This window comes from Panthera tigris, chromosome F2, assembly GCF_018350195.1.
Source record: "Panthera tigris isolate Pti1 chromosome F2, P.tigris_Pti1_mat1.1, whole genome shotgun sequence".
NCBI lineage: Eukaryota > Metazoa > Chordata > Mammalia > Carnivora > Felidae > Panthera > Panthera tigris.
Genome location: NC_056676.1, coordinates 30,274,292 through 30,298,162, shown reverse-complemented (window position 1 = coordinate 30,298,162; position 23,871 = coordinate 30,274,292). Strand labels below are relative to the sequence as shown.

The window sequence follows — 23,871 nt, the reverse complement described above, 5'->3', positions numbered from 1 at the left end:
CTCACCTCTCAGCTATCTATCACAGACTTCTAACTCACCTCCCTGTGATCATCTTGACCTTGCTGCTATTTCCCTACATTGCAGCCAGAGTGAGCCTGGGTCAGACTTCCCCACCCCAAACTGACCTCCCATCTCCCTTCGTAAAAAGCCAAGCCCTTCGCAAATGTCTTTAAGTCCCTACAGGGAGTGCTACCTACCCCCACCGTCACATCACCAGTACCTCCCTGTCCACATATCCTCCTCCACTGGCCTCCAGCCACACTGGCCTCCTCCCTCTGGCTGGACTTTAACCAGATGCACTCTCCCTTCAGAGCCTGGGCACTGCTCTTCTGCCCAGAAACCTGACCAGACATTGGTGTTCACTCCTTCACATTCTGTAGCTCTCCATTTAAGTCTCCCCTACTCAATCCACCCGATTTAAAATTACAGGCCTCTCCTCTCACCCTCCTACTCCTACAGGACTCCTATCCACTTTCCCAGCTTTACTTTTCTCCATAGCACTTACCACTGTCTATCATATGCTGTTTTGATTTTGTTATTCTGTTTATTTTCCATGCCTCTCCCCACTAGAATGCTCCCCATGAGGGCAAGGATCTTTATTTGTTTTGTTTACCAGTGTATTCCCAGTTCCTAGAACAGATCCTGGCACATCAAAGGCTCTATATCATTATTTGCTGAATAAATGAATGAAGAAATATAAGTGATAAAATATTCAAACAGTGATATAAAATATGAAACTATTGGGAAGCACATTCTCTACATGCACTAATCTGTGTCATCATCATTCTGATACAGAAGAGAAAGTATACTTTGAATCTTCAAATCTCTGAGACCAGTATGCAAAAAAATTTCTGGCCATATTAATCAGGGCAACGGAAAAACTTTGGACAGATGTTGCATCTAGCGTCTGAGAAGGAGGTAACCACTTTCTCATATTTTAAAAATATACTCTAGAAACTAATTCATATTTTAAAATATTTGTTTCCTTTTTTGTTGGTGGGAATTTCAAGGAGTAAAGTTAATAGTAGCTGCTATTACACTTTTAAAAAAATCTTATAGTTAGCACCCTGCAAGCCAACATAGAGGGGCCCTTCCCTTCCAGCTCTGCCTGAGAGGTACGGGTGTCTATTAAGAAATGATTCCCAGGGCACCTGGGTGGCTCAGTCTGTTAAGTGTCCAACTTCAGCTCAGGTCATGATCTCACAGTTCGTGAGTTCAAGCCCTGTGTCAGGCTCTGTGCTGACTGCTCAGAGCCTGGAGCCTGCTTCAGAGTCTGTGTCTCCTTCTCTCTCTGCCCCTTGTGCTCTCATGCTCTCCCTCTCTCTCTCCCTCTGTCTCTATCCATCTCTTTCTCTCTCTTTCAAAAATAAACTTAAAGAAAGAAAGGAAGGAAGGAAGGAAGGAAGAAAGAAAGAAAGAAAGAAAGAAAGAAAGAAAGAAAGAAAGAAAGAAAGAAATGATTCCCCATCTAGGTCTGAAGGGACCTGAAGGGCCCTGCTGCTGGGCCAGGCTTGGAAGTTTGGACTTGTTTTGGAGGAAAATAAAGTTTCATGAATGTAAACAAACAAACAAACAAACAAACAAACTTACAGTGAATTAATAACATGTGAGTACCCAATTTGTGCCAAGCAAAATTTAAGTCATTTCAAAATAATTTTATGTATGCTTATGAGGGCAACTAAATTACCTCCTAAAGAGTAATTATTTATGAAAATGTTACAAAGTCTCCTTCTGGAACAAACTGTTGCTAAAAAGGCTTGCTTTCCAAAATGCACACATGCATTGCACCCACACACGTGCACACTGGCTGCTATGATAGTGGTGTGATGGTAGGTCTTGATGGGGGGGGGGGGTCTTCACTTCACACCTTTCTTCATTTCTGCTGATTAAGCCCCAAACGTTATGAGTGCTCTTTTACATAACACGGTTTCTCATTCTCCACCATCCTGTTGCCTTCCTTTAAACCTGCCCCAATCTACCTCTTCCACACTTGAAGTATAGAACCGAGCACAATATTCCAGGTGTTTTTTGACCTGTCAAGCAGAGTGAAACAAGCTATTATGTTGATGTTCCTTGTTGTGAAGATTCCATTTTTATTAATGCTGATTAAGATTAAGAATGCTCTTGGAGGGGCTGTCTGTCAATGTTGATTTGTTCATTCCCTGATTCAGTAGACAGGTATTTTTTGAGGCCTTACCATGTGTCAGTTCTGGGAAGTATGAGAACATATATTGGAGTAGTTAATATAATGATCCCCCAAAGTTGTCCACATTCTAATCCCTGAAACCTAGAACTGTTTCTTTATATGGCAAAAGGGATTTTACAGGTGTGATTGCGTTAAGGCTCTTGAGATAGGGAGAGTATCCTGAAATATCAGGTGGGCTCAATGTACCCACAAGCCGTCTTAAAAGAGGAAGGCAGATGGGTCAGAGCAAGAGAAGGTGATTGGTGGAAGGACAGGAAAAGAGATATTTGAGGATGCCATTTTGCTGTCCTTGAAGACGGAGGAAGGGGTTGTCGTGAGCCAAGGAACACAGGTAGTCTTTAGAAGGTGAAAAACACAAGGAGTTGGATTCTCCCTTTGAACCTTCAGAAGGAACACGGCCATGCCAACAAATGGGCTTTATGACTTCTGACCTCCAGTACAGTAAGGTAAAAAATTTTGTGTTGTTTAAAGCTACTGAGTGGTAATTTGTCACAGTAACAATAGGAAACCAGGGAAAAGGTCCTAAAAGCCTTTTTTTGAGAGCTGAAAGATGAGGAGGAGATGGCTAGGTAAATTTGGGGAAAGGAGAAGGAATTCCAGATGAAGAAATTACTTCATGAGGTTCACCAGGAAGACAGGTGGTAAGTACAATTAAGTCAGGCAATGAAGAGGGAGAGCAGTTTCTGATACTGGGGACAAGGAGGTAGGAGTTGAATTATTCTTATAGGCCATTCGATGAAAGGAGAACAATAATATTGATCTTAAAGCGTTTTTTTTTTTAATGTTTATTTATTTTGAGAGAGAAAGAGCGTGTGTATGCATGGAAGAAGGGCAGAGAGAGGGAATCCCAAGAGGCTCTGTCCTGTCAGCTGGGAGCCCAACATGGGGCTACGAATGGTGAGAGATCATGACCTGAGCTGAAATCCAGAGCCAGGCACTTAAGCTTAACTAACAGCCACTCAGGCACCCCATCTTAAAAGTGTTTTTGTGAAGATAAAATGATCCATTTAAGTGCCTGGTATGTAATAAAGTAATCAGAGAGTTTAGCTGTTATAACTGTTAACGTTTGAAGTTCTAGTGTCCAAAGACTTGATACAGAATATGTAAGATAAATTTCTTCAGAGATATAACAATCCTATAGACGAGTGCATAGACATGAAGACAGAGTAACCAGAATTCTACAGTGAATGTCTATATAACCACAAAATCAGGCCCCTGTCCTCACGGAGCTTACAGCGTGGAGGGGGAGACCAACATTAATCAAATAATCATACAAATACAAAATCAAGTCTGGGACAAATGCTTTGAAGAAGATACAAAGTGAATGTAATAACAGCAGGATTTGTCCTAGTCGGGAGAACAAAGAAGAGTTTCCTAAGGAAAAGATATTTGAGGTGACTGCTAAAGAAAAAGCAGAAACCAGGTGGAGGGTAAGGAGCATTCCTAGTAAAAGGAACAACACCTGGAAAGGGTGTGAGGCTACAGCAAGCACAGCCTGTAGAAAGGTCTTTGAGCGATAACAAGAAAGGGAGGTTGGGATATTCCTTCCTAGACTTTGTGAGCTCCTTGAGGTCAGAGATTGTGTCGTACTCAATTTTGTATCAAATCTAGAATGGGTTTGTTAAGTTGACTTGGGTGCAGATTTTATTTTGTAGCTACTGGAAGCCACTGAAAGTGTTTTTTGATCAGGTAAATTATAATACTGCCTGGTTAGTGCTAGTAAGGAGAGTATGTAGTGACTGCTACCACAGCATGTGCCTGATATCCTGGAGGACTGAATTTTGCCTATGTACTCAGCTTTCTCAGTCGAAAGGATAACAGAATAATATTCTGAAGGTGGAGTAAAAGAGAAACCTGTGTTTTAAACTGATCCAACAAGAATGAATGTGAGAGGACTTGTTAAAGATCTAGCTTCCCAGGACCCATTCCAGACCTTCCAAATTAGACCCAGGGAGGGATATGGACAACGGTGTTTACTAACAAGCACCCCACCTGATTCTTATTTTCAAAGTTTGGAAAACCCTGGCATAGAGAAGATTCAAGGGAAAAGGAAAGGCATGTGTAAAAGTATGAGCCTATGAAAGAAACAGAAGATGTATTTAGGAAATTATTGGAGAGTGGGGCGCTTGAGGGGAAGTAGTTATTGCTGAGGCTGGAGATTCCTCATTAAGTTAATCTTGTGAATAATGGAGAATCATTGGAGTATCTTAGGTAAGGAAGGGAGTCATTTGAGAGGAAGCAACCTGAGAAATTGAAGAGTACAGGTTTGCAACACTTCTGAGGCATAATTGATAGAGCTTAATGGTGACTTCCATGAGAGAAATAAGAAAGGAGTGGTAAAGAGCCAACTCAAGGTTTCTAATGTGATAGACTGCCTTTGTTAGAGAGGGAATGATATGGTAAGAAAGCCTCCCATTTTGGCTCAAGTTTTATATGACAGATGACACCAAGTGAATATGCCAACAGATCGAAATAGAGACTTTCAGCTTGGGGAAAAAGTTCTCAGGATAGAGAATATGGTTATGGGAGTCATTTCGAACCAGGAGAATCTCACTTGTATGAGGATGTAAACTGATAAATGGACTACACACAAAATTAAGGGAAACTGGCATATTGAAGTAGCACCTAGAGGAGAAATCCACAAAGGAGAACAGAGATGAAAAAGCTAGCACCTGCAATCTTGATTAGTCTACTCATCTAATGCTCCCTACAATTCCAGAGGAAGTGAGCTGAAAAAGTAAGAATATTTTAATTTTTTGGTTGGACTGATAAAATATTTGCCACCTATCTAGAACATTCTAAACACTTAGTAAAATTCTAGAAAACCTGCTATTGATTGACCCAAGCGGCTAAAAGAAACCTACAAAATCAAGTTAAGTTGCTGATTCTTAGATTCAAGAATACCAGAAGTCATTGATACTTGAATTTTAGTCCTGGCTTTTCCACTAATTTGGGCAAATCATTCATTTTTAAATGGCTATTTATATTGAGAGAGAGGCCACATGAGTGGGGGAATGGGGGGGGGGGAAGAGAGAGAGAGAGAGAGAGAGAGAGAGAAAGAGAGAGGGGGAGGGGTGGAGAAAGAACATCCCATGCAGATGCCATGCTGTGAGCCCAGACCCTGATTCAGGCCTCCATCCCACAAACCTTGAGATCATGCCCTGAGCAAAAATCAAGAGTTGGATGCTTAATCAACTGAGCTACCTAGGCGCCCCTGGGCAAATCACTTAAATGCTATAAATCCATTTCCCCATCTTAAACAAACAAAGACACTGGGATAACTGATGTCTTAGGTTGCTTCCAGCTGTAAAATCTGAAGTTTTTCCAGAGACACAAGCAAATCTGAGATGGAGATCTCAAACAGATTTATTCAAGAGCAAATCTTGAAGTAATGCTAATTGTTTCCCAATCTCACCCTTCCCCCATCCTTAATGAATATTGATTTGGATATACCCAGTTATATACGAGGCATTGAATACTTTTCTAGTTCCTGTCATGAGTACATTTTTGATGGTCACTCATCCTACTCTGAGTCGTGTCTGATGTCACCTCAGTGGAATGGTATCCATTTGTACCCCACCTAGAAGAACCTCTACTTCCTTGGTACCTTTTGAAGTGGCTCATCAAGTCTGAAACTCCCCTTTTCCCCAATGGAGTCACAAGCTTACTTCAGGGAGTTGGGAGATGGGACTCTCTAAACTGAGGGACTCAGTGCAGTTTAGTACATACTTGGGACCTCAAGAGCTACAGACTTAAAAAAAAAAAAAAAAAAAGATTGGGGGAAAAAAACTTTAAAAAGCCTCATGACTCCCTTGCAAGAGGCATTTACTTTATATCCACTGGTGTAGAATGCATACGGAATTGGATAACCAGTGTCCTCCTTCTCTTGATTACTGCAAATACTTGTGCCTGCCACAGTGCTGGTTTCCAGAGTTACATTAATTTTAAAAAGTCCCTGTGAGGTCGGCCCCGATTTGAGTTGCTGCACAGAGGGAATTTCAGCATGCAATATTTTAGAAAAGCAATTGGGCATATCCATAAGGACTGGGCTCGAAGACGTCTGCCCAGGAAAAAGACAAACAGACCAACTCCTCTTTCTTTGCGCCGCCTCCCCAGAGGCCTGGAGTGCATATACACTGGTCACTCCAGGCACTCACAACCGGATGACTGCTTCCGGTGCATGTACCAACCCACCTGCAGGCTCCGCCCCGAGGTCCGCCACCCTCCCAGCAGGCGCTGCGCGTGAGTCGTAGCCCCGCCTCTTGCGGCGCTGTGCTATGGCGGAATTGGACATAGGACAGCACTGCCAGGTGGAGCATTGCCGGCAGCGAGGTGATCTAGCTGTCCTTAACTCTAGGCGTGGTAGATGTGTACCCTGCTGAGCCTCCACGGGTAGTGGCGGCGGGTGAGGGGAGGTCGTGGGGCGGGGTCGAGTCTGAGGAGGCAGGGCGGGTACATCCCTCCTGGGTCGGCAGTGAGATGTGTTGGTATTTTTGTTGCCCCTGAGCCTTTGGCAGTCTGGCGGTCTCTGGAAAGGAACTATGCAATTTCTGGAAACATGGCTTGCAGTGCTCACTTTGGGTTTCGAGTGCGCTTTGCCAAGAAGTTGCGTCGCTCCCAGTCCTTTCTGACACTTAGGTCTGGGAGTGTGGAGACCTGTGTTCCCCTCTGGTCCTGCCACTGCGGCCTGGGGCAAGACACCTCTCTTTCCCAAACTATTTATCTGTTCCTTATCTGTCAGATGAAGGAGTTGAGCGAGATCCGTTTTAAACCTGGTCTTCGCAGCTTCTAGTGAGAACACCCTTAGCTTTGATCAGATTCTCCTCCTCGGGTTTCTACTAGGATGATCACCATGCTCACTCATTATGTCATTCTTTGAATATCAGTGACTCAACATTTATTGAGCATCAGTTTTGGTGCTGGAACTGCATAGGAGGGTATAAAACACGGTCTTTTCCATAGAAAAGCTTTCAGAATAATCTGCAGTTTGGAGCATTAATAAGGTGATGTTCTCTCTATGCTGAACTGAGAGACGATGTGATATACACACAGTCCAATGTAATAGTCAGTGGTCGTATGGCACAGGCCTTAGGATGGCCTGCATCTGGAGCAGGCAAGTTCCCAAAGCATTAGAGCCATATAGAACGCTCAGTCTTTGGTACCCAAGTTTCACTCCAAATGTGTGCTATGACTGTTGGCCACTGTTTGCCTGGGTGGCAAATAGGTTTCATCTCTCATTGCAGCCTCGGTTATTGGTAGTAGGTACCTGGTGAATGGAGTACTCTTGAGATTTAGCCCAGATTTCATGGGAATGTTACAACTGATTAGTGATACCTGCTGTGGTCAGTGGGCAAAAGGGCACAATCCCTGGTAGGTTCTTGTTACCTACAGCACTCTGTGTATCTTTTACCACTAGCTGTCATGGCCAGCCGTTCAGGAAACCTATTTCCTTGCACATCTTTCACAGAGAACCTTAGCCAATTGGGTTTTGACTGTAAATTATGTTTATGTCTTGTATACCTGATTACCAAATCCATGGTATCTACCAACTTCAGACAGCTCTTAAAGTATAAATATATATGAAATGAGACCAGGGTGTAGCTCTTTTGGACTAGTGGAGAGGGGTTTTTAGAGGGTATTATGTGAGTATCCTAAATTTTGTTTAGCTTTTGGTTGGATAGAAGGATGGTATCAGGAAATTACCTTCATCTTAACTCTTCCCTCTGGGTCCTCTTGGTTTGCATTTAATTTTTAGTTCATCACCAAAAGTGCAAGCATGTACAATTTCTCCAATTTAAGAGAGGCATAAATGTTGAACAGTATTTTATGGTTCAGTTTCTTGTAGACAAATGAATACATACTTCCTTGGCCTGAAACATGCTCACAGTGTCATACTTCAGAACAATGGTGTCAATTCACTTAGGCTACTTCTGAGGTATAAGAAGAAGAGCTTTGTTCAGTCTCTTGTTCCACAAACTGAATTATCCAGGGATCCCTGTGGATTATAATAGGACCTCTTCTTTCTGTTTTGGATAAGGTATCCTGTAGGATGAGATCTTTTGCAGGGCAATTGTAGTCTTTCTGTAAAGTGTGGTGCCTTTTGTCTTCACTTTGTAAAAGTGGTGTGATTGGACATTTGCAGCTTCACTTGGCTGTGTACTGTAATACGAGGTCAAAATAGTTTAAACAGTCAATAATTTGGAGAGTGATTGTATCTAGTGAGAGTGGATACTTTGGTGTGCTTTTCAAAAATTCATTTCCTAACTTAGTTGTTCCTCAACAGAAAGGAAAAACAATTCAGGACTAAATATGGCAGTATCAATTTATCTATTGGATTTCTGAAGTATCTTTGAACACATTTCCCCATAGTCACCACAGGATTTTTCTGAGTTCAGTGTATTCAAAACAAGTTAATTGTTGCAGTTATTACTAATTAGTTACTTCCTATTCTTATCTTTTACATCTATCTCATTTGGTTTTTGCAATTAACCTGTGAAGTAGGTGTGACATACAGTATAGAAATATGTACACACATATAAACATGTACATACAGACATATGCCTGTACCTATATGTATTTATGTCTACACTACCTGATAATAGAGCTTTGGTTTTGTGTGCATACACACACACAAGAGTACTATATTCTATATCAAATATATATCCAAAGCTCTTTTTTTAAAATTTTTTACTGAGTAACACAGATGGTTCATTTTATTTCCCTATAACTTTTTAATTGGCATAGTTAACATACAATGTTATTAGTTTCAGGTGTATAATATATAGATTCAGCAATTCCGTATGTATTACTCAGTGCTTACCATGATCAATGTAGTCACCATTGTCACCATACAATGTTGTTATAATATTATTGATTATATTCACTATGCTGTACCTTTCATTTCTGTGACTTAATTACTTTATACCTGGAAGTTTGTACCTCTTAACCCCCTTTATCTTTTTTGCCCATCTCACCCACCTGTCCTCTGGCAACCACCAGTTTGTTTTATGTAGTTGTCAGTTTTTTGGTTTCTCTGTTTTGTTTTTTAGGTTCCACGTACAAGTGAAATCATATGGTATTTCATTTATGATACTCTTCTGGTTCATTTATGTTGTCACAAATGGCAAGATCTCATTCTTTACAGCTGAGTAATATTCCATAGTATGTATACATACCACCTCTTTCTCCATTCCTCTGTTGATGGACACTTGGGCTGCTTCCGTATCTTGGCTATTGTAAATACTGCTGCAGTAAACACAGGGATGCATAGAACTTTTTGAATTACTGTTTTTATTTTCTTTGGGTCAATAATGAGTAGTGAGATTATTGGATCATATGGTATTTCTATTTTTAACTTTTTGAGGAACCTCCATACTGTTTTTCACAGCAACTGAACCAATTTACATTCTTACCAACAGTGTATGAGGGTCTCTTTTCTCCACATCTTTACAGACACTTATTATTTCTTGTGTTTTTGATTTTAGCCGTTCTGATAGGTGTAAGGTGATATTTCATTGTGGTTTTGATTTGCATTTTCTTGAGGATTAGTGATTTAAACATCTTTTCATAGTTCTATTGGCCATTTCTATATCTTCTTTGGAAAAAGGTATATTCAGGTCCTCTGCTCATTTTTTTTTAATGGAGTTATTTGTGTTTTTTTTTTGTTGTTGTTTTTGAGTTGTATAAGTTATTTATTTATTACTTTTTATATTTGGGATATTCACCCCTTGTCAGATCATTTGCAAATATCTTCTCCCATTCAGTAGATTGCCTTTTTGTTAATGTTTTCCTTCGGTGCACAAAAGCTTTTTATTAGCTGTAGTCCCAAGTTTGTTTTTGTTACCCTTACCTAAGTTTTCTAGGAGTTTTATGTTTTCAGGTCTCACATGTAAGTCTTTAATCCATTTTGAGTTTATTTTTGTGTATGGTGTAAGAAATTTGTTCAGTTTCATTCTTTTACATGTTCAGTTTTCCAAACACCATTTATTGAAGAGACTCTTTTTCCATTGCATATTGTTGCCTCCTATTTTGTAGGTTATTTGACCATGTAAGATTTTAGACCATTGTGTTTTCATTTTCATTTATCTTCATGTATTTTTGATTTCCTCTGTTGATTCATTATTTGATAGCATGTTGTTTAGCCTCCAAGTATTTACGGTCTTTCCAGACTTTTTCTTGTAATGGATTTCTCGTTTCATACCATCCTAGTTGGACAGTCTTCCTAAATTTATTGAGACTAGTTTTGTGGCCTAATATGTGATCTGTCTTAGAGAATGTATTCTGTTTTTGGGTGGAATGTCCTGTATATGTCTGTTAGGTCCATTTGGTCTAATGTTTCATTCAAAATCACTGTTTCCATATTGATTTTCCGTTTGGATGATTTATCCATTGATGCAAGTGGATTGTTAAAGTGCCCCACTATTTTTATATTGCTGTCAGTTTCTCCCTTTATGTCTGTTAGTAATTGCTTTATGTATTTGAGTTCTTCTATGTTGGGTACATAGGTATTTTCAATTGTTATATCTTCATGCTGGATTGTTACTTTTTGTCTTCATGTAGTAGGCTTTGTCTCTTGTTACAGTGTTTGTTGCCTTGGCCTTTTTTTGGCTTCCATTTGCATGTTAGGTTTTTTTCAGCCCTTTACTTTCAGTCTGTTTGTGTGTCTTTAGGTCTGAAGTGAGTCCCTTATAGGTAGCATATAGATGGGTCTCGTTTTTTAATCCATTCAGTTGCCCTATGTCTTTTGATTGGAGCATTTAGTCCATTTAAAGTAATTATTGACAAGTATGTAGTTATTGCCATTTTGTTACTTGTTTCATGGTTGTTTATGTAGTGCTCATGTTCCTTTCTCTCTTCTCTTGTGGTTTGATGGCTTTCTTTAGTGTTATGCTTGGATTTCTTTCTCTTTATTATTTGTGTATGTCTTACAGGTTTTTGATTTATGGTTACTGTGAGGTTCATATATAACATCTTATGCATACAGCAGTTTATATTAATGTGATGGTTACTTAAACTTGAACATTTTAAAAAGCACTAAATTTTTACTCTCCACCCCCCACCCATGTTTTATGTATATATCATGTTTTACCTAATTTTAGGACTCATTTTTGTAGATATCCTTAATTACTGCCTTTTAATCTCCATGCTGGTTTTGTAAGTGATTTATCTACTACCTTTATTATATGTTTGCTTTTACCTGTGGAATATTTTCCTTTCATAAGTTTCTTCTACTTAAGGTGTTTTCTTTCCACTCAGAATTCCCTTCAACGTCTTGTGTAGGGCTGGTTTAGTGGTGATGAACTCTTTTAACTTTCGCTTATCTGGGAAACTTTATCTCTCCTTCTATACCGAGTGATAACCTTGATGGGTAGAGTATTTTTGTTTGCAGGTTTTTTCCTTTCAGTACTTTGAATATATCATGCCACTACCTTCTGGCCTAAAAAGTTTTTGCTGGTAGCCTTATGGAGTTTTCCTTATATATATGCCTGTTGTTTTTTTTTTTTTTTCCTTGCTGCTTTTAAAATTGTCTTTTTGCCATGTTAATTATAATTGGTATGAACCTTCTTGAGTACATCTTGTTATAGGTTGTCTTCACTTCTTAGATATGGATGGCTGTTTCCTTCCTCAGATTTGGGTATGTTTGTTATTATTTCTTCAAGTAATTTTTCTGCCCCCTTCTCTCTCTTCTTCTGAGCTCCCTATCATGTGCATATTAGTACGCTTGATGATGTTGCTGAGTTCCCTTATCCTATTCTCATTTATTGTTTTTTCTTTTTGTTCTCCAGCTTGGTTGCTTTTCATTATCCTGTCTTCTAGATTGCTGATCTGTTGCTCTGCCTTTCCTAATCTCTTGTTCTCTCTAGTGTGTTTATTTCAGTTATTGAATTCTTCATCTCTGACTGGTTCTGTTTTACATTTTCTGTCTATGTGTTGAAGTTCTCACTGATTTCATCCATTCTTATCTCAAGTCCATTGAGTATCTTTGTGACTAATACTTGCTTTTTTTGGGCATAGTGCTTATCTCAGTTTCTTTTAGCTCTTTTCTGTGACTTTGCCCTGTTCTTTCATTTGGGACCTATTCCTGCCTCTGCATACTGTGTAACTCTCCATGTTTGTATTTGGGAGATCTGCTATGTGTCTTGGTGGTGAAAGTTAGTGTACTTCTGTAGAAGAGGTCCTGTGGTGCCTTGTAGCACAGTACCCTCTGGTTGCTAGAACCATCTGTTCCAGGGATGTCTTCTGGATGGGCTGTGTGCACACTGTTGTGCCTGAGCCTCCTTTGCCTTCATCCCTGTTGGCTGCAAGACCTACTTTGCCTGCTACTCGGCGGAGTTTGGTTCCTATATTGTTGAGAGACCCTGGTGGGCCTGTAGGTGAGTGGGCCAGCAATCAGACTGCGTGTCTGCCATCAGCCTCTGTGGTCCCACTGAACGGCAGGGCTTTCCCTGCTGCGTGGCCTGCTACAAGTTGCTGGAACTTTGGGCAGGCTGGTGTGTGGGATTATCTCCATCTCTCCCCAGGGCAGGAGTCGCTCTGGAGTGACACTGGTCCCTGCTGGGACTGCTTGTAGTGTGACAGGAGAGGAGCCACTCTGGAGGGAGTCTGCTGAAGTGAGCGGGTTGGATGTGGTGGAAACGCAGGTGAATACATGGGCAGACACAGGGTGCTGGCAAGGTGGTTGGTAGTTAGTGCTCGTTTCTCCAAGCGTACAGCTATCTGGCCTGGGAGAGGAGAAGAGAAATGGTGCCTCCTAGCACTTTTGTTCTTGGAGAGGTCTCCTGGAGATCCCTGTCTCTCTAGTGCACACTCTGAGATTAGTAAATGAATTGCTTTCATGAATACCCCAGGTGTTTTTCAAACTGCTGCTTCTGTGCTAGTCTCCAGCAGTTATTTATCATGTTGGCTCTTTAAGGGTCAGGACTCAATTTACTATTGCCTCCAGCTCTTGGAGATTTTTGAAGTACCTGGAGTTAAGCCCTGCTGATTTTAGAAGTTTGCCAAATTTAGCCTCCCTGGTTTTCAAAGCCAGATGTTCTGGGACTTCCTGTTCCCAGTGACTGGGGTGCACGGTATGGGCTCTGATCCTCTAGCTTTTCTGTGTTTTGTGGTGTCTCTTCCATTGATGGGAAGTCTTAAACCGGTTTGGTTCCTAACTGTCTGCACCCCTCCTACACTTCTATATGGCCTCTCTCGGTAGGATTAAGTGTGGAAGTTCTGTTCTAGCTGTCTTCAGGTGGTTTTCAGATGTAGCTGTTATCTTGGTTTGTTGATGGGAGGAGGTGAGCTCAGAATCCTCCTACTCTGCCATCTTCTTTCCACCCCCTCCCACAAAGCTCTACAGTTAAACAGTTTGTAGTGTTGCTAGATTAATAAACTGTGGAATCATAATCGAAACCCAGGATTTTCACTTCAAATGAAGGACTTCTGCAGTATACGGTACTCAGAAATAACACATAGTAAATCTGGTCAACCATAACAACCCAGAACTTTTTTTCTGATATAGCATACTACAAGTAACATTTATCTTCTGATAATCCAGTTGCTCTCCGTGCTTGAGGTTTTGATAGCTTTTGTTTAGCTACTTGTTACACTAGGATATTGGTCAAAAAGGAAAGTTCTCCAATAGATGTAGTTCAGTACTTCTAAAAATCTTTTTAAGGAAACTAAATCAAAATTGGATACTGACCAGTGCATATAACATTATAACATTTTCCCTCAATTTTAGATTTTCTCCCATTTGTTTGTGATGGTTGTTCAGGAGTATTTTGGTAAGTTAAATCTTTATGCAGCATTTGGGAATAATTTTAGTGTTTGTAATAAGACATTTATTTCTGAAAAGCAGAATGATTTAAAATAGTTCTTACTTTAGCCATTCATATTTTGTATTCATAATTAGAAAAAAGATTAGGAATAGGCTCTGATTACTTGTGGATATATGTGGCTAAACTTCAAACTTTCAGAAATGGATTTATGTGTGTGATTTTTTTTTTGTGTGTGTGTAAAAGTTGTATTTGTGCCTTAATCGTAAGGGGAGAACATATCCACAATTCAAAGAATACGGTAGAAAAAAAAATCCAGGTATTGTTACTACTCTTCATCTTAGTTAATCAAATGAAGAGCCCAACCTATACATCTCTTAAGTTGGCTATCACATGTTCTTCGTACACATATCACATGCAAAGTAAAACCTGGGACCTAAGCAGAGATTTTTGGAAAATGTGTTTTCTTTGTAATTAAACTTTCATGTTTTAGGCATTTAATTGATTAAATAGAACACTGAAAGAATTATTTTCAGAAGATCACTTAAAGATTTATTAGGATTTAATAAAAGTAATGCATATTTTTAAGTCCTTTAGAACAAGAGCACTTCTTTGACATTTTATTTCTGATGGTCTTTGAGAAATACAAAGAATCTTTTAACTCCTTTTATTTGCACACACCTTGGAGCACTCAAAGGTATCTTAGAGTGGTGAATCGTATTTGTGTACGTTCAACAGTTGGGTTTTGAGACTCTAGATGCTCTACGTTTTGCCATTTCAGTTTATTATATGCAGAGTTTTAATGTAGTGTAACTAATCTTAAGGATACTAACCACTAAAATATCTCCAATTAACTGTAGTTATATTTGATTGTTTGTATTTAAATAAACACTTTTTTTTTTAAAATTATTTAAGCCTTGAACACAGAAGCAGGGAGTCACACAGCTGTCGTGAGGTATGTTAATAGTTCACCTAATAAAACATGTTTCTTTTTATGTACTTTGATTTTGAATTTGATTCAGTTTAAAACCAGTCAGTGTACCACAGATTAAAATTTGGCATACTAAACTGATGATGTAAAGAGGCTCTTACTTCATTTTGTTATTTTTCATAGTTTGTTTTAAAGAAAAATTGGTCTCCTTAGTAATGACAAATAGTTAGAATTCTCGTATATTTCAGTTATGTTTACTTAGCCCACTTACAGCTTTAGGCTCTATATTTACAAATATACAGTGGAATTAACAGCCTCTTCATATACTCCTTCCAGTTCACCTTCACTGTTTTGTTCATTTTCCCTGGATCCTGGTGTTAGGATTGTGTGGTTGCAGATTGTTCTGACTCGATTGGCCTTAGATCACCAAGAACAAACTTGTAGTCCGATAAAAATCCCCACACCAATTCTGACCAAATTGAGACATTAATAAGGGCTGTTAAATAGAAGCCAAAGTATCCTCTTTATTACTCATAAAGGATAAACTGAATGAAGCTTAGTGTAGAGCCTTCTAGGGTGCAAAGGAGATTCAGAATTAGGCAGATTTTCCCACCAATCACACAGTGCTTCACCAGGTTAGGCCTCGAAGAGAAAGCTGAGCCCAGCATGCCAAATGTAATTTTCTCCAACTCGTAATAAGTGGCTCCACCTCCTTTGGTCCGAGAAAGGCAGAAAGTGAAACTGAGCTCACTCCATTTAGAAAGAAGCATTTGACCCACACTTTTCAGTTAGTATTTATTCCTGACCAGCAATTACCAAGCACTTTACTGAGGACTTTTATATCTGTTCTCTCAATTATAGAAAATTCGAGTTAAATGAACTTCAGTTCAAATCTGGTCCTTTGAGGTTGAGGTGATTTATGTGATGAAAATAAAAATTAGCATATTGGTATTATGCAGGATTAGTTGGAGAGAAATAGTCATATAGTAAACATATTAATGTTTCTTATGCAGCTTGTAAATCCTTGTACTTTCCTTTTTCTTACAATATTTGACTTCTATGAACGTCTCTTGTGCAATGTCAATTAGATCTCATTAATTAAATAATGAATTGAAAATCGTTTTACCAGTGGACCATTAGAACAAATTTGGAAAAGGAGTTAAGAAGTTAACCCCAAGGGGCACCTAGGTGGCTCAGTCAGTTAAGTGTCTGACTGGATTTCAGCTCAGGTCATGATCTCATGATCTCCTCCTAACAGCATGGAGGAGCCTGTTTGGGATTTTCTCTCTTCCTCTCCCTCTGCATGTCCCCTGCTGCTGCTGCTGCTGCTGCTGCTGCTGCTGCTGCTGCTCCTGCTCCTCTCCCCCTCCCCCCTCCCCCTTCCTCTTCCTTCCCTCTCCCCCCCCTTCCCTCCCTCTCCCCACTTGTGCTTGTATGCTCTCTCTTCCTCTCAAAATAAATATTAAAATTAATTCCAACAAGGTATAACTACCATTTATATAGAGGAATGCCCTTTGGTTGTAGATTTTAAGAAATTATCTTGGGTCAGCCGGGTGGCTCAGGTGATTGAGCGTCTGACTCTTGATTTTGGCTCACCTCCTGATCAGAGGGTTGATGAGATCCAGCTCTACATGAGGCTCTGGGTTGACATCACGGAGCCTGCAAAAGTTCATTCAACTCTAGAAACATGGTTATTTAAAACTCAAACTATCCTGACCTGGATATATATATATATTTTTTTTTTTAATTTTTTAATTTTTTTTTTTTTTTTTTTTTTTTTTTAGCGTTTATTTATTTTTGAGACAGAGACAGAGCATGAACGGGGGAGGGTCAGAGAGAGCGGGAGACACAGAATCGGAAGCAGGCTCCAGGCTCTGAGCCATCAGCCCAGAGCCCGACGCGGGGCTCAAACTCACGGACCGTGAGATCGTGACCTGAGCCGAAGTCGGCCGCTTAACCGACTGAGCCACCCAGGCGCCCCTATACATTTTTTAATCTTGTAACATCTCTTCTTCTGATGTAATATTTGCTGGTAATACAATAATACATGCAGAATAGAGAATGTATCATTACAGAAACTGTCTTTAATCTTCTGTATCATAAACCTAATTTTAAGTGTTCTTTCATATATATACGTATTAAACTAAAGTCAGCGTAGAAAGTAGTTATGACTTGCTCTTTGAGGGTTGATGAGATGGTCACCTAAGCATATTATTATGGGGGCATCTTTGTTTAGGACTGGTACAGAGTAGAACTCTAAAATTATGAAGAGTAACTGAATAGTCATTTTAACTTGACTTAGAAGATAAATACACCATAGTAAGAAAGTTATGAAAATGTAGAACAGTCAGCACAGTAATCATTTATCACACAAACATTTATTATAATCTGTTAGGTGAGAGAATGTAAGTTGCTCTAACAAGTTTAAGCAAAAATGTTACATATGTTGCCTTCCAAAATAGATGTTGATTTGTGTTATATATGAACTCTATAATGCCATTTCCTCCTTTTTCCATTTTCAGGTGACCATAATCAATGAGAGACTGAAGTCGGATAAGCCCACGTCTTACCCATGCTCATTCAGGGACTGTGCTGAAAGAGAGCTTGTGCCAGTTAAATGTCCTTACTGTGAGAAGAATTTTTGCCTGAGGTGATCACTCAGACCATTCAAATTCTATGTATCTGTTTAAGTCTTGCAAATACGTGAACTAGTGTCACTCTTCTGTTGCTCATAGGCACCGTCATCAGTCGGATCATGAATGTGAAAAACTGGAAATTCCTAAGCCTCGTATGGCTGCCACTCAGAAACTTGTTAAAGACATTATTGGCAAGTATCTAGAAAATTTGGTTGTTTCCTTACTGCTGTATATCTGTTAGTTATGGAGTCCTGCTTCTTATGTCAGCTTGCCACTTATGGAAGGTGTTTCTTTTTTTTTTAATGTTAATTTTTGAGAGAAAGAGAGCGAGCAGGGGAGAGGCAGAGAGAGAGAGACAGACAGACAGACAGCCAGCCAGAATCTGAAGCAGGCTCCAGGCTCTGAGCTGTCAGCAGAGTCCAACATGGGGCTTGAACTCATGAATTGTGAGATCATAACCTGAACCAAAGTTGGATGCTTAACCAATGGAGCCACCCAGGCACCCCTGGAAGGTGTGTTTAATGGCCCCAATGGTTGCAACCTGGTATAGATTTTGATGGCATTTATGTGCCCATATTTCTTAGAATGCTGACCAATGAAAGATTGGAAATTCTATGGAAGTACTTACCCGATATTCTCTTTTACCGGGCCACTTAGATCAGCTGGTCAAGTATCATGGCTGGAAATGGTATTCATAAGGCCAGCGCAGTGGTTTGCTTTCTCTAAAGACTAATCATTAAGTCTCATCAGCTGTTCTGTGAATGCTGCTGATAATCTGAGGTGCTGGGAAGAATGTATCTGTTGCTTAAACCAGTCTCTCTGCCAACATGTTCAGAATTTTCATTCTGTATTAAGGATAGTACCTTTATTAAAATCTATGACCAAATCTTAAAAGTTTTCTGCAGGGGTACCTGGGTGGCTCAGTCGGTTAAGTGTCCGACTTCAGCTCAGGTCACGATCTCATAGTTCCTGAGTTCAATCCCCGCATCGGGCTCTGTGCGGACAGCTCAGAGCCTGGAGTCTGCTTCAGATTCTGTGTCTCCCTCTCTCTCTGCTCCTCCCCAACTCATGCTCTGTCTCTCTCTCAAAAATAAATAAATATTAAAAAAAAAGTTTTCTGTAGAAATGTTAGTGATTTGTTTTGGATTAAATAGGCTTAAATTGGAAAGGAAAGCACATAACAGTGAGTTTTTTCATGTAGAGATTGCTTAGATCAACCTCGATGATATTTTTATAATAGTCATGTATGATACCAACAACAAAAAAAATGTGGTTCTGTATAACTATTATGTGTTATTTGTGTATATTTCAAAACTATAACAAATGATAGAACTCTGGAAATTTTTAATGTAAAAATTCTATGTGCTTTATATGCTTATACTTATTTCTTAGATTCTAAGACAGGAGGGACAGCAAGTAAACGAAGGAAAGGTGCAAAAAACAGTGAAACGGCTGCAAAGGTAGCACTGATGAAATTAAAGATGCATGCTGATGGAGATAAGTCATTACCACAGGTTGGTCTCAGATTTTGAAAAACAAAAATGTTTCAAATATAGCCCCCTTTGGACTCCTCCCACCCATCAAGTAACAACTAATCTGAACTTGAAATGTATTGTTACTGGTATATGGTATATATCTGCGTAGATAATAATTTTGACTTTTTCACTTTGAGAAGTCACAGTGAACCAGATCAACTCTTTTTTTCACTTGGCATCATATTTTTAACATTTGTCCATGCTGATACATTTAGTTCATTCATTTTAATAGGTATACATTATTCCATAGTATGAATATGCCACAAATTATCCATTTTCCTAATGAAGATTCAGATGTTTTTCAGATATTTTGCTATTATAAACTGTTACAACAGTGAACATCCTTGTGTATATGTGGGAATGTTTTTCTAGGGTGGTCCCTTTAAAACTCCATAATATTCATTATATTTTATAGAACATTCCAGTAGGTACTTGTGTACATACATACTACATACCTATATACATAGCTTAACACATTATCAGTAATACCTAGCCTTATATGTTACATACTAGCCTTATGTGTTATATAGTCTGATGTTTTTTATTCTGTTTTATTTTAAAGACTGTTGATTTTATAACCCCTAAAGGATTGAGACCATCAGATTGAAAAATGCTACTTTAGGGAATATACCTAGAAATAGACAAGCTGGGTCATGGAGTTTGCTTATCTTCAGCTTTATTAGACTGTTGTCAGTTGTTGTACTGATTTATCTCATTCCTACAGTGTCTGAGAGTTGATGTTTCTTGTTTCTAAATTTACTGAAGTTTAAAGTTGAATTTCCTTTGTGACTAATAAGGTTCAGCTACTTTGCATGGACTTATTGGCCATTTTACCTCTGTAAATTATTCATATCCTTTGCACAATTTTTCTGTTGGGTTTTTTTTTTTGGTACTGCTAAAAATTATAGGATTGTTCATATATTCTGAATTCTGATGCTTTCTTGAGTAAATGGATGTCACATATCTTCTCAGTCTATGGCTTGTTTTCACTTTGCTTTTAATCTCTTTAGTAGTTCAGACTTCAGAATGTTAATGTACTCAAATTTATCGTTTTCCTTAATTTGTATGTTTGGAAATGAGATTTTCTTATATTTTCTTCCAGAAGTTAAAAAAAAATTAACTCTTTGTTCCATTTCGAATTTAGTTGTAAATAGAGATTTTTTCCCCCAGTAGGGATTTCCTGTTGTCATAACATAAGATAATGAGTTCCTCCTTATAATGATACCTTTGTCATACACCATATTGTTCTAGACATGTAAGACTAATGTAGGGATCTCAGTTCAGTTCCTTTGGTCTGTTTGTCTGTCTTTGCATTAATATCAAACTGTCTTAATTATCATAGCTTTATAATAAGGACAAGTCTGTCCATGTTATTCTTTCAGTCACATCTATTCTTGGCAATTTATTCATTTGTAAAAAAACAAAAACAAAAACCTATGACCACTTTGTCCCATTCTTTGAAATTGCAATTTTGATAGGAATTAATGCTAAATTTTAAACTAGAGACAGTTGACATCTTTAGAATTTTGATTCTTCCCATCTATGTCTATGATTGATCTTTCCAACTTTTCTTTAGGTCTTTTTTTAGATCTTTAACATTTTATAATGCATATATATATTATATATATATTTATATATCTTAGTCTGCTAATTGTTTTTGCTGCCATTGTAAATAACTTAAAAAATTTTTTTTCTAAATGTTTATTTTTGAGAGAGACAGCATGCGAGTGCAGGAGGGGCAGAGGGAGAGGGAAACACAATCTGAAGCAGGCTCCAGGCTCTGAGCTGTCAGCACAGAGCCGATGCCAGGCTCAAACTCACGAACTTTGAGATCATGACCTGAAGTCAGACGCTTAACCGACTGAGCCACCCAGGCACCCCCATTGTAAATAACTTAAAAAAAATTTATTTTCATGACTGATTATTGCTCGTTGTTTGTTGTATGTTGTCCTTCTATCCAGCAAATAATCTTCCTAGGAGTACCCATAGTTAGATTTTCTGGGATGTTTTCTGTGTAGCCTTATCTTCTGCAAATGACAGTTTTGTGGTTTTGTGTGTGTGTGTGTGTGTGTGTGTGTGTGTGTGTGTTTGCCAAATTTTCTTTTCTCCTTCTCATTATTATTGTCTTAGTGTATTGGCTCAGATCTCCAGAACATCTTGAATGTTAGTAGGCATCTTCATCATTTCTCTGACTTTAATGCAAATGATTTTAAAGTTTCATCAGTAAATACTACATTTGCTGTAAATTTTCAGTAGAAGCCTTTATCAGGTGAGCAGTACTTCTTTCTGTTCCTAATTTGCTAGGACTTTATATCATGAATATGTATAAATTCTTACTGTAAGTTTTTTTCTACCTCTAGTAGGATGATCAGGTATCTTTTCTTTCCTTATGAATGTTTTCAATTACATTAATCTATTTTTCTGTAAAATCACCACATTTTCCAAAACAAACTACTTGACTCTGGTATATAATTCTTTTAAAATGCACTGCTAAATTGATTAGCTAATATATTATTGTTTGTGCTATTAGTAGCGAGACTATGCACATAAAATTTGTTGAGTAGCTTTCTCTCTTCTATTCTTTGAAATCTTTGTAGAGGATGGGGATTATTTGTTCCTGAAGGGTTGGTAAAGGGTGTTACAACGTTTGAATCTGTTGCCATTTTTGAGGGGAGAATTTTGAATATGGTTTCAATGTGTTAAATAGTTCTTGGTTTATTTGGATAGTCCCTTCTTCTGAAATTTTGGTTAATATTAATTGGTCTTAAAACTTACTACTTGATGTAGATTTTCCAGTTTATTGTTCAAATTTTTCTCTTATGTTCCAAGATCTCTATTGTGCCTTTAGTAGTCATTCCATTTCATTGTTAATATGTTTCATTTGTACTTTATTTTCTCCTTGAACAGTCTTGTTAGAGGTGTGTGTGTGTGTGTGTGTGTGTGTGTGTGTGTGTGTGTGTGTGTTTAATTTATATTTTAGTTGTAAGAAGCATATCTTGGTTTGATTGACCTTTCTACTGGTTTTCTGCTTTCAATGTCACTAAATTCTGATTTTTATATTTCCTTTTATGTTGGATTTTCTGATCTTTTTCCATCTTCTCACCTTGACAGTGAATTTATTTTCAACCTACTTGTTTGAGTGTGGGTTTTTTATTTGGTAACTTGATACAGTTTTAAACACAGAAGTTACAAAAGTAGTACAATGATTTTTTTTTCCATATCCTTTATCCAAATGTACCAGTTACTTACATTTTGCTCCTTTTGCTCTGTCATTTGCAGTCTTTCTCCTGCCACCCTTCCCGTTTGTATGTATTTATATGCATGTCTGTGTGTACGTGTGTGCATACTAATTTTTGGTCTGCTTGATCTATTGGTTTCTGAGACTGAGGGTGTTAAAATCTCCTGCTACAACTGATTTTGTCAGATTTCTTTCTTGTAATTCTAATGTTTTTTCTAAATAATATTATCAGGTACATGAAATTTTTTCATCGTTGTATCTTTATGAATTTTACCTTAAATCCTATTGTGAATTATAATACTGTTTCACTAGCTTTCTTTTAGTGAATGCTTAACTGTTACATCCTTTTAAAATCCCTTTTATATTCAACTTTTCTGTGTTTTGTTTTAGGGTGTCTTTTGTAAGCAGCATATAGCTGGACTTTCTTTTTTTAATCCAGGTTGATAATATCTCTTTTATAGGTGAGTTGAATCCATTTGTATTTATCGTGATCACTGATACATTTAAACATACTTCTTCCTTCTTAAGCTTTCTGCTTATCATCCTTTTCCTTGATTTATTTCTCTCTCCTCACATCCTTCATGTTGATTGCATTTTCTATATTCCCTTTTATTCTGCTGGTTTAGAAACCATTGATTACAGTCTTCTTTTGTTAGTGATTGTTCTTAATATTTATATTTTCCTTTTTTTTTTTTTTTTTTTTGAAAACTTCATTTGTTGGTTTTAAAATTGCAAATGTAGTACATGCCTTTACAAGTGTAACTTTTAACAGATCTGTAAGGGGAAAAACCAAACACACCCTCCTGTGTCCATGTCCCTCCCACTAAAGCAGTTGTTTTCAACTGAAGGTGATTTTGATCACAACTGGGCATGGGGATGCTATGAAATCTAGCGGGCATAGGCCAGAGATTAACTATACATAGGACAGTGCCCACAATAAAAGTTTTCTGACATTCCCAAATGTCAATAGTGACAAGGTTGAGAAGGGCTGCCCTAAAGTATCCAATAATATTGCTCAAATTGTTTTGCAATTATTTTATTCCTTAGGCAAAATAGTAAAAACTTGTATAGCACTTACTTTGTTCTAGGCCCTCTTCTAACACATTTAATCCTCACAACATGCTTATGAGATAGGAACTGTTATCTCTGCCTAACAGGTAAGAAAACTCAGGCACAAAATGGTTAAGCATAGCCAGTAGGTGGTGAATTACAAATTGAAACCAAGTAGGCTGGCCTCAGAAAACAGATTCATGATGCACTTAATAGTTCATCATGGAGCATGACACATGTCTGTAGCTATAACTTTTCCCCTTGCATTAATGTGTATCTTTATACACATATATATTTATACATATACATGGATGCATACATATATATGTGTGTATACCTGTGTATAATTTACATAAATGGATGTTTACTTGTATATGTATGCAAGCACATAAAGAATGTTTTTTGGTCATTATTTTATAAAAATGGCATCATCTCATTTAGTCAATACTTTTTTTTAGAGCCCCTACTATATATCAGGCCCTGGGTATACAAGAGTAAATAGAAGTCCTTGCCAAC

General features: G+C 38.2%; 1 protein-coding gene across 1 annotated transcript in view; it reads left to right on the top strand.

Annotated features, from left to right (window-relative positions):
• Positions 1-6,466: 6,466 nt before the first annotated feature.
• The window catches only part of ZFAND1 (zinc finger AN1-type containing 1), a 24,322-nt gene continuing 6,917 nt past the window's right edge, over positions 6,467-23,871 (top strand). Inside the window, exons 1-6 of the mRNA XM_007073786.3 lie at positions 6,467-6,538; positions 13,932-13,974; positions 14,881-14,920; positions 17,419-17,546; positions 17,632-17,723; positions 18,925-19,046. Coding sequence (XP_007073848.2) covers positions 6,484-6,538; positions 13,932-13,974; positions 14,881-14,920; positions 17,419-17,546; positions 17,632-17,723; positions 18,925-19,046 — 480 coding nt within the window. The 5' untranslated portion in view covers positions 6,467-6,483. The remainder of the gene's footprint in view (positions 6,539-13,931; positions 13,975-14,880; positions 14,921-17,418; positions 17,547-17,631; positions 17,724-18,924; positions 19,047-23,871) is intronic.